The following is an 11,929-nucleotide window of genomic DNA, read 5'->3' on the forward strand; positions in this document are numbered from 1 at the left end:
TTCGAATAACATGAGTCTGATTTCCTCGACGCGAATTAAATTGAAAGTTTGAAATAGGAGGAAGATGGAGGAGAGAACAGTGTAGACTATTGAATAGAGAGGTTAGTGCATGTATCTATGCATTATAATACATGTAACAAATAGTTTGCTTTCTCAAGTGGATGAAATTTATAACAACGCATATTACAGTCACTGGAATACTTGTAAGTTGGACCATAATGTTGATAAAGTCTTTCTATGCGAAGCGATGTGAAATTTTAGACCCATAGATACCATACCAGCTAAAAGTAGCCATCGGAATTGGAGTTAACCTTTTGAGAAATATTCTTTCTAACATGAATGGTAATGAAAAAATGGAATAAGTCGGGGCCTAGTTAGGAAATGGCGTTAGTTAAAGAAGTTTCTTGGGGTTGTTTTTAATCAAAATAGGAACTGCGTACAAGTTTGGATTTTCGATGGAAACAGTAAAGTTGATGGGAAAATAAGTGATTGGTTGTGTATGCGGCTATCAGGCGGTGTCTTCTGTCTGTAAAGTTGGCTATCAATGCAGGTCCGGACAAAAAAAAATGTGATCTTGAGGTGAGGCTTACTGCGAAAATTCCACGTAAATTGTACCAAAGAGGAAGAAACAATGTTCTTTGATAAAATGATTTTTTTGGGCTGGCGCGCATGCAGGGAGTACACATTCAACTATCTTGTTTTCTTTTAGTATGAGCATAAATTTATTCATCATGAATAGATATTTGCCACTAGCATGGAAACTACGGAGCGTTTCGGTTACCCAGCCAAACGCAACCGCAACTCTGGGGAATGAAGAGCAGTGGCACAGATTTCCACAAAAAACGGCGGGATGGCATTTGAACAAGTTGTGGAAAGGCTAAGTTAGCTCTGCCTATGCTGGCAAGATTCATGACAGCTCCAAGTCAAATTTTTACTGGATGAATATCTAAGTAGCTGCCGACAGAGGAGCATGGGTGTTATTGCTTGGATATTTGTTGCCGACGCTTAGCATGATGTCTAGAAGAAGGTGACATTTATCTACAGCAGCTAGTCACCGTTAACTAGGCATGGGCTCGTCATTACGAACTCTGCATAGCAAGTGGGATCAAGACAGTCAGACATATGCAAATACCTTAAAAAGATCGCTCTAATTATAGAAAAAAAAACGTATAAATGTCAACATAGTGACAAGGATGCCCGGAGGAGCGCCCCTTAGAAGAAAGGGGCCTGGGAGCGTCCGCAATGCCACCCTAATATTTGTAGACCTTTAGATTCTACTCAACACCGTTAACCCTGGCAAAAAGCAAATGTAAGAGCGGGAATTTGTAAAAGAATTTAATAAAATTAGTGCCGGTTAATTAGCGATCATAAAAAAAATGGCCACAATTTCAATAAAACTGCTTAAAATACCTTAAAAAGATCAACGCAGTAAAAAGAAATGCGACTAGTACTTTCCAAGTCAATCACACCAATAGGATTTCTCGAGTTCCTACTCCGTAGTAAAGGCGGTCGAGATTTTTTTTTTTGCTATTGTTTACAAGAAGAATAAGGAATGTAGGCTAATCTGAGTTTACGAAATAAAAGCAAATCAAAATCGCCATAAATGCTACTTACAAAATACTACTACTTCAATAGGGGTTTTGAAAATGTTGAAACCGCGGAATTATTAAAATACGGATGCGGGGTTAAACATTTCGAAAAATAATATTAGGTATTCTTAAACCGTAGCCTACTGAAAATGATAAAATAACTTCCCTCTAATTATGCGCTACACCATGCGTTAGAATCGGAGTTTACAAGCATAATTCATAAGAAACAGATTGGCGAAGAAAGAAGAATAGGAAATTTGTCACAGATCGAAAGAACCGTAGGTGAGAAAGGCTAATTACTACTTGCATTTATTCCAAAAAAAAGTATTTAGAAAATAGTCACGGCATAACACCATTTTGATATTTATTTATACATTATTTGCCAGCAAAATTGACAACCCGATCATAATTCCTCTTAGGCCCTAGGCAACGAGTTAATTTGGTAGAAAGACGTCATGACCCTACCCAAAATATTTATGTTGGTGGCTGGCGCACCTAGCCCACCCATGAAATCCTGCGACTTCATGAAATGCTAGCATTAATATCACGTGGCATCTGTATGTATATGAGTTAAAAAAGTCAAAGCTCAAACCCAGGCACAGACACACACACACAAACACATGAAGTGACACATGACGCCAAAGCACACTATCTTGTCCACAAAGTGAAATAAGCGGTCTACAGTTACCACCGCTGCTGCTGACACCTGTCCTCATTATTCACTGAGCGTTGTGAGCATCTCGTAGGTGGTGACATCATCCATCGCGCCAGCATTTAATTTGCAAGGCAAAGAAGCATTATCTCGACTAAATTCGTCGTCACATGCAAGGCACAGGCAAGATTGTCTCCACTGGCCAACTTACTTAGTCTCCTCTTTTTCCTATTAGGTAATAAAATACCGTAGAAGACTAAAGTATGAGTCAGTGGTTTCAATTTACAGGCATTACAATTTTTTAAAAAACTCCCAGACCTCTTAGAATCATATATTTAAGTTTTTAGAGAAATGACCTTAATTTGGTTTAATGAATGAGGATATGATTGTACGAGTAGACTTTCAAAAGGTAACTGGCTTACTAATTTCGAAATAGAGGGTAGATTTTGCCTTGCATTGTCTTTCTATGGTCCACAAAGTTTGTAACTTAACCACTGCTGGTCGACTTACATCCAGAATGAGGAAAAATTATCTAGTTAACTTTTTCTCAAGCATTTCATAGCATTTCTAACCAACTTCCTTAAAATTAAATGAAAAAATTCAGAAATTTATTTACGTTTTCAAACCTTTTACCGCATGACCCTAAAGGCTTTAAATCAACCATAAAATTAGACACCGTTTATTTATCAAAGTTTATTTGACCGATTACTCCACCGAATTCTAAGGCTAATTTCTTATCAAAAAAATTATTCCCCTTGAAAGGTAATGCTCCATCGAAGTGAAGTTTATTGGCCGAACGCAACAAATGTCTGTGAATGAAGGATTTGATCATGGAGAACACAGATGCATATTTACGCCGTCAGTTCGAGGCTACGGACAAATTGAATTCAACCGATTAACTTGTCGCGAAAAGGAAAATCCTTTGCTCCCCCCTATTTATGGAAGCATGAATGTTCCATATAATGGGAAAAACGTTTGCTTGGAAATACCTTATTTTAACTTTAACGTTCACTTTGAACAGCACAAACCTTAAAACCAAATTAGTACGCATGTAATAAATAATCACATGATCATTCTTTTCATTTTTCTAACAAAGAGTGCGCTCTAAAGAGGAATGAATTAGCCCAAATTTGCTGTCATCCATGGAATAGAACCAACGACTAATTTGTACCACTTTGTAATGTTTTTAAATCGCAAAACAAACTTCTTCATCAACCAACATCCCTAGGTGATTTCTAAGGAGAAAAAAAACAGGAAACACTGGTGGTAGCATACGTGTTTATCAATGTCAGAAGCAAATTGAAGAGTTAGAAATCTCTCAACTTCTTCGGTGTTACAGTCTCTACTTTGAAATCACTGACCGTAAAGGACACGATTTACACAATGGAATTGAAGTGGACAAACTCGGGTTTACTGATGAACGAGTTGTTTGTTATTACTGGTCCGATGACGAGGAATATAGTCTTTGACCTGTCAAAAAATAATTTAATGCTTATAACTAAATTCACCACCTCGTGCGAGATGAAAGCACGACTCCACACCACACTGTCTTTTACTATTCTTTTGAAGACTCGAAACTGGATAGTGACCATTCAGCTTGTCCATAAGTTCGGTGAAAATTTTTTATTCTTTGCCTTACTTAGATGCCTCTTGATGGAAAAGACTAATCCCAACAGCAAAGTGAATATCCACCATTGTGGGGGACCAACCCGCTGGTTAATAATACTGATTTTTGGAAAATCAAGGCCTTTATAACTGTTTAAAAGCCTCCTACTTCATTTAAGACACCCTTAATGATTGAATCGCTTCGACTGCCAGATTTTTGAGGAAGGGGCTATTTTAAATTCGTCGACATAGGCGTTGCTATTTCCTTTCAGTTAAATGATAGAGAGTGAAGTAGTCGAGTTTCTAAACCAACTGACTCGAACACTCGAGGTGAAGGAAAGGTTGCTATACCTTGCATTTCAAGGCATTAAAAGGTGTGAACACGAACACTTTATCGGCCACACTACCTCTGTGGTAAATGAGACTTGCTTAATCCTTCCTATTTCGCAGAGATTTTGTTTTTCAATGATTATCGGTTCTGCTTCAATGTTCAGCACTTTTTGGTATTAGTATCAACATGCGTTCCCGTTCTTTATCATCTTTCGCTCATTTTTTCCATCAAAATTACCCACCTTAACAGATGATAAGAAACGATTCCACCGTTTGTTTGGTTAAACGACCGAGAGAGTGATCACGCATTCCACAGGAATTTAAATGTGTATTCAGAATACCCTTGCTACACTAATTGGCTAGCATTTTGTTGCAAGTTATACTCCAGCCCACCGTCCTATCCGCAGCTAATGGGTTGGTCTTATAGTGCACATTCCAAGAAGCAGAAAAACTTGTTTAGACTGTTGCCAGGCGCTATACTTTATAACATCAGAGCAGTTCAACACAATAAAGTGGCATCGCTCCTTGGTAAAGTACGGAAGAAGTGTGAATTTTCCTTTTAAAATTCAGTTTTAAAGTTGTCTCCATTCAAATGCGTTAATATCTGTCTATTTATTTCAAAAACATATTATGAAACTGTCTTCTCGAAATTACAGCATTAAAATGTGCTTGTTCACGGCCCTGGTTAAAAACGCCATTAGTATATTGGAAGCAGCATGTTTGTGGCCTAAAAGAACCTCAAATTGGGACGGAATGACAGTGTGCTACGCAGCAAATGGCACTGAGAAAATTTTAAAAAAATATCTCTCATCATAACACAATAAAATTACAAAAATCTCTTTGGGACCGTAACAGTGGAGGAAGATTTAATAATCTAAAACCTTTCCACGGGAAAGAAATGACTTTGATATACGAAGGGGGTGCAGAATTATTTAATCCCTTTAAATATACCTAGCTGACAGCTGTACATTGTCGCTAAATAAGTTTTCAAATGTTCTTCATCCCATGGAGAACATAATTAGCAAGCCTTGCTGAACAAACAAAAAAATAAATTTCTAATTCATTCCTTCATATTCGGTGAGGAAATCACGCAAACTCTAGCTCTATTTGCTCCCGAAGTAGCCGATCTTACGGAAAGAATAGTGGGAATTCAGAAGAGGTTTCATGGTTACTGAATTCAAGCACCTTCTCAATTGCTAACAGATTTCTCTCGTTAAAGGATATCGTGAAACTCCCATTAAACCTAAAATTTTACTTGGATGCAAATGCATCGTACTTCTGTTTCGTGGAAGATAAGTATGACCAATTGAAGCAACATTTGCATTCTATTTGTGGACAAAATTAAGCCCTTACGACTACTGCATCTAGTCATGTGCAGGGACCCCCGGTTCCTCTGTACCACAGAAATCACAATCACCTATACAGCCCTCTAGGAGTAAATTCAACTCTACTACTTCTTCCCACAATCGGGAAGCCGGTAAAAATGCCATTGATTGGAGGTCATCATCAACACCGTTAATTTCCTTAATTCAGTAGTCCACGATGGCAAAAACCAGCTGGTTGTTTAGCTCAGCGGTTTAACCGTACGCATGCACACATAAAAAAGCCATACACGACATCATTTAGTATGGGTAGACACTGGGCGGGCTTATTCACCATCTGAGTGGGAGTTCACTGGCCTCCGGATAGGAGCATGTGGTGTCATTTGTCATAGCGACTAATTGCCACTTCTTAAATCCTTTAAAATAAACTTAGGAAAGGAATGGTATGTCTTCGACTTGAACTTCCATTAGTTAGAAACCATCGAATTCTAGGGTATTGCAGGAGACGGGCTAATTACCTCGTTGAAGGGGAATAATTTGGCCGTCTGATTTACTAGTCGTTAGGAGGTACTCTTTGAAATTACTTAGGCATATAATCATTGCCAAACAATTTTAAACCGAATTTGAATTACCCACCACCGACGCAGCATAACATTAACCAGTAAATTCCAATCAACAGTTGACAAAAATTACTCAAGAAAAGCCTAGCTAAAGATATCTCGAAACAGTTTTAAATAAGGCAACCAAATAATTTCATTCTTTGAAGCAATAACTAGTGATAAAATTCGCAACCCTTTTCAAACGAGAAGCAAATTAAGAAAAATTGAGTTTTAGACCCCTCCTTTTCCATCCCGATTTTGTAGGCGATTACCCAATGTCAGAAAATGTCGATTGTCATCACTTTAAGGACTACGAAGGAGAAAACGACGGATGCGGGTAAGGCAGACAATCGCCATAGCTTCAAGTTCGGAACGACGTTTTCACACGGATAGATTTTGAGGTATGGAATCTTGAGTTGGCTTATATGAATAAGGACAGAACTCCCTGCCAAATGATTCCCTGGTCCCGACGCCTGCTGAAGAAGGCGTTCAACCGAGCTGTACCAAGTAAATCGCAGTCGTAGGTGCTTGGTCTTTAGCATTGAGATTAACAGCAGATGACTCCACTTGTATTCCGCTATCCGCTTGCGGAGAGAGGTTTCCGAAATTGGAAATGCATCTTAGTGAGATTTAGCGTTCATCACTAGAGTCAAATTCATTAAATCATTTTCAGGCGCTACGTTCTGCTCTACCCCACCTTCTCCAGATATCATATAATACATGTTACGAGATGATACAGCTATGTAGTCAAACTTTGATTCATAATACAGGCAAACTCAGATCACATCCACCGAAGTTAATCTTCATTCTATAATATGAGGGTCAAAAATATTAGGAAAACTATGAATGTATTTTGTAAGTCCCCACTTATTTTCAACAAGTAATTGCAGCGAGGTATACCGAAAACCGCAGAGGCCCTCTAGGCTACCCGATATCTTAGACACATCAACAAACACGCAGATCGTATTTAGATTCCACAATTAGAGATGACACTTTCGATCCGGGTACGGCCCACGGGGTCTAGCTTACGAAGGTTTAATACAAAACATGAAGGTAAAGTGGCATTCGTTAAAATGCATATTCAGCTACACGGACTCTTCGATCACAATGAATTCTACCACTAACTCGGTGTCATGCCTACAGCCTAGAAGCCCTTTTCTAGGCAAATGTCCGACCATTCCTTTGCAATGCTATACGTAGCTCTCATGAACTCTCATTAAATGATTTAATACAACGAAGCACAAGCAACTTGAAGCATCGACTGACAATGAGAATGTAGCTAATAAATGATCTTGGCAGTCAATGCCCTCTAAATCACAAGTTTAATGATTCTTAAAGACATCAAATTAACAGATGTTAAAAAACCTTCGAGGTAACAAAACCAAGAGCAATTATGTTCTACAAATTCAGAGAGTTGAATACATATTAACTTGTTATTAGGAGATACATTCGTGGAATTTCATTTGAGCCTGAATAAGGGGTATGTCGTGGAGGGTTGATAAGCAAACATCAATACCCAAATGGTAGATTTAACAGTATAAGTAGACAGTCTTAAAAATCCCACCTCCTTAAAAAGCCAGTGACTTCCATTGGTGGATAGATTGTGCATTCCTTAAAGCCATTATTGATGGAATGTTGGAGTCCAATGAGTACTGGATAAGATCATAAAGGTAATTCACTACAAATAGTAGTTAATACTGAGCTATTTTCTCATCGTTTTATCCGTTACGCGGTTACTAAACCAATGGTCTGGATTACATAACACTTTTCTTCAGTTAAAACTGGATTTAAAAGAAAAAAAAGTAAATCACAACCCGCAATGCCTCCTTTTTTGTGCTTCAGATAATTTGATGGATAGTATCAAAAACTAGTCGTAAAATGCAGTATATCTTCTACTTTGAAAAGGTCGAAATAAATCCAGTTCTATTTCCATAGATTCCATTCGAGAGTTGAATCACACAAGTCAACGAAAGTCATCAACTCCGACTGTGGCATATTTTTGGCTCCACAAAAGGAAAAATTCGTTCCTTTCTCTCCAACAGTGGTTGCATTCAAAAGTGCTATTCACAAAATCAGAATTTTATAATTTCGATGGAGCCAAAACTAACAACTGTTTTTTTACTTTACCTCAAAGATAGCAGAAACAAATAAAAATTAATAAGACCTCCTCTAAGGCGTGGGACAAAAGCGATCTTCCAAAACTCGTCACCCGTGAATTCGCTTTTAAATTCCTTAAGCTGGATGCATTTGTTGAAAGCGCACCTTCGACCTGGAGAGTCTACGCTAATTGAAGTGCCACCACATCGTAAATTAAGGTTACGTGTATAAGAAGCAGACGTGTGGCGATGCGAAGCCACCGCATCGTAATTCCACGAAGTCCACGTCATTGGGAGAGCTGTAAAATAAATGGGCGTGTGTCCTCGGCATACTTTATAAATGGTATGGAACGCGCCTGACAAAATCCATTAGCTCCGCCTTTCCGACATACGTGTGGGTAGGTTTTACTCCTGGAGGCCTATTTGCGACATCAGACTTCATCAAAGCCAAATCATGAGAATATTTATTTTTTGTGTTCATGGAACATTTTTGAAGTTTAGATGCATGTGAAGGCGGATGATGAAAGGCAGCATAATTCACTGGCTACGGGTCAAAAATATCCTATCCTGAAATGGTTATCTTGGGTGTGACAAAGACGATGGATAACTTCGAACGCAGCCAAAAAGGCTAGTTAATTTATTGTAAATCACTAAAGTAGCTAAAGATGTTTGCATTGGTCCATTTTCTATGCCCTTGAACTAACCTATTCAAAGTTTTGAGAACGGGACAATGCTGAGTCAAAATATGGTGGAGCCGCGTTTGCACATGAAGCATTCCAACCAGAAACTTCACAGATCGTTGAAATCTAAACAAATTTTTAAGGTCCTTGAAAACCACTATTTCAGAGGATAGGTCTTGATGGTGTGAGGGAGTATTTCAGATAATCATAGAATCCTTCAAAGTGGAAAAAGTGCCGCCAATTTGACTGATGAAGGAATAAAGTTTCGAGGGGGTACAAATCCACAACACGATTAGATCGTATTAATCCACAGTCCTTCTCTATTAAAATGGGACAGTAAGATTTCAATTTTCAGATTCCAAACAGCTTGTAAGTTCACTCGTTTCTATCAGTTTGTTAACTCTCATCTTTTTTTCCTATTTAAGCAATGCAGTGCCGATACACTTTGATAATAAGTGCTTAACGAATTATGTCTTCCTCCAAACCAACAAAGACTTTCCATGTGAAACTCAGCCTTGCTGCTTTGTCCTACTTTAACAACTCCATTTAAGGGACATTTGAATGATAGCTGTCTTAAAGGAGTCGAATGGTCTTAGTGTGCACAAAATAGAACTGACCAAACCAGTGATGTTGACTGGGTGGATGCTGGTCATGGTGCTGATTCAGAAGCAGGGGCTTTTGTTGTTGCCGTCACACGTGGCGGCAGGATGCATTTGAACTTCTTGTAGACACAAAAGGATCGCAAATCTACTCCAAATCTTTTCATCAACGAAATTGAAGAAAAAAACGCATATTTCAAGCCACTTAAAATTCGTTGAAAATTCATTCAATTTCACTTTTTCGAAATTCTACAATTATCATGATCCAAGGCTGTAAAAAGTCATAATTTTAGATATCAGACCCCCAGGGTGCGTTTCTTATTTTTTTTAAAAAAATGAATTCCTCCCTCACGCAACACTATTTGACTATACTTTTCGACCCGTAGTGTTTACTATCAAACGACACAAAGCTCATACTATTTACAAAAAACGCTTTAGGAACGTTCTTACAGAGGTTGAAGATTTTGAGATAAACATTTGATTTCACCAAACCGATACCTTTACTGGTCGGTTAAAAATTTGCCTTAAATTTAATTATTACCATTGACAAACCGAAAAAAGGGTTTAGATTGAAGTTTATCCAATTTAACAACACCTATACTACTTAAGCTACATTCAGATGACATAATTCCTTCACAACTCAATTGGATCATCATAAAAGCTGTAAACCAGTAGTAACATTAGCAAAGTTTATGACAATGATGATTCTGAAGTAAGGCAGAGAGTGGAGTAGTTGAACTTTGCACAGACACCAAACAACCACGAAGTGAGTGGCTAACACACTTAGGCACTGGTAATACGTTGCTCGCATATGGCTACTGATATGCATATCTGTGTGTGCTCTTCGATGGCTGGATACTGGTTGATTTGGGTTCGTGAAACGTGTGTTAAGTGGGACACATGTACATCTTGTCGCCCGCTAACTGACTGGCTGCAAAAATAGGTAGCCGATTGACTGTCATGTGAAAAAGGTGATTAGCTAATAATGGCCCCTATAAGTATGGGTGCGATAATACATCTTGTCAGGAAGGGGAAGTTTTACAGGAAAAGCTTCCTACTTAGTGCTTGTCTGTTAATTTCTAGCTGTCTAGCTACTTCACCGCTTTTAATTACTATTATCAGGATGCCACTTTCAGTTCAGCTGCGGCAGATAAAGTTTCGAATTAACTGGACAAGTAATTATGCAAACTCTTACAGTCCACCACTACTCGGTCTCCAGAACGATAATACAGAACTCTAACAGTGTCGTGCTACTACTACGGAAGTCACTATCAAGAACTACAGAATTCATGATCTCTTTTGTGATTGCATGGACCCTGCATAGATGACAGTGCAGTAAAATATGCTTGAGGATACCATGATAAAACACATAAACTTCTTCATAAGTAACTTAAAGGGGGCAAGTGAATCAACTGGGTGCAGTTGCTGAATCTGCGGTGAATAAAAACAGAGGAGCTACAAAAGGTAACAAAATAAGTCCGTGTGGTTCTTATAACCAAAGCTGAATCAGCAAATAATGCGTTACAAAACAAGACCCCCCAACCTTCCTCTTTCCCTTACTTTTATGAAACGTTTTATCCATGGGAGCAGAAAACCCAACCCCTTTTTACATTTACTTCTATTACACTTTTAGCCACCAACTGTCTACCCTTTTGTGCGTGAGGTTGTTTAACGCCAAGAAAGTATTAGTATTGCCACTTGAGAAAATAGCACTGGGGAATACAGAAAGTGAAGGTAATGTAGTATCTCGCCCTATCCTAAAGTGCAGTATAAGGTCTACCTCTGTCTTCTGAGGTTAAGACTTTCTACCAAGCGATGTGCTATTTCCTGCACAAATTCGATTTCTACCACAATTGCTTACTCGCCAGTAAGAAATTCAGTGTGAAAGAGTATGTTACCAGTTCACTAAGCATGAGATAAGCAATGTTATCTGGGGATAACTTGCCTTAGAGTTTTTATATGAAAGAGTGAGTGGATTGTTCGATGAAAAACAATGATAAGTTCGTTAACTTAGCAAAATTCGCAATAAAAAGTCACTCAGCCAGTAAGTCACGAAGCAAATAACCTAGAATACGTGGCGCGTTTTTATATGGTAAATAACCGAGATAGTTTAAAGTTTATGGCCATCTGCTGTTATTAAATGGCATTTGGATGGAATCCATTTGCTTAAACTGTATCTCCACTTTTGCTTCCCAATGGATGTACGTACAGACAAATTGCTCTATTATTCGCATTAAAAGTTGTTTAAGGTTCCGAGTTCTGGACACATCAATCTTCAAATACCATGCAACGATTTGTAGAAAAAGTTGCTGCAGCTTCACAAACAAGTTTTGATTTGTAAAGCACACAAGCTCAGATCGTATTCGTCAAGGCTAACCTTAAATTGATAAGAGAACTCAAAATACCAGAGGAGTGGTGGATAACCCATGCGTATGAACTGACGTGCAGATCTTGGCC

General features: G+C 38.4%; 1 protein-coding gene across 1 annotated transcript in view; it reads right to left on the reverse strand. All coding sequences in view use genetic code 11, as the record gives it.

Moving 5' to 3' along the window:
• Positions 1 to 6,375: 6,375 nt before the first annotated feature.
• EGR_04927 (Septin-7) overlaps positions 6,376 to 11,929 on the reverse strand; it is a gene marked incomplete at both ends in the record, with an annotated part of 11,629 nt that continues 6,075 nt past the window's right edge. Inside the window, one exon of the mRNA XM_024494176.1 lies at positions 6,376 to 6,630. Coding sequence (XP_024351413.1) covers positions 6,376 to 6,630 — 255 coding nt within the window. The remainder of the gene's footprint in view (positions 6,631 to 11,929) is intronic.

Source organism: Echinococcus granulosus (assembly GCF_000524195.1).
Source record: "Echinococcus granulosus chromosome Unknown EG_S00033, whole genome shotgun sequence".
In the NCBI taxonomy this organism is placed as follows: Eukaryota; Metazoa; Platyhelminthes; class Cestoda; order Cyclophyllidea; family Taeniidae; genus Echinococcus; species Echinococcus granulosus.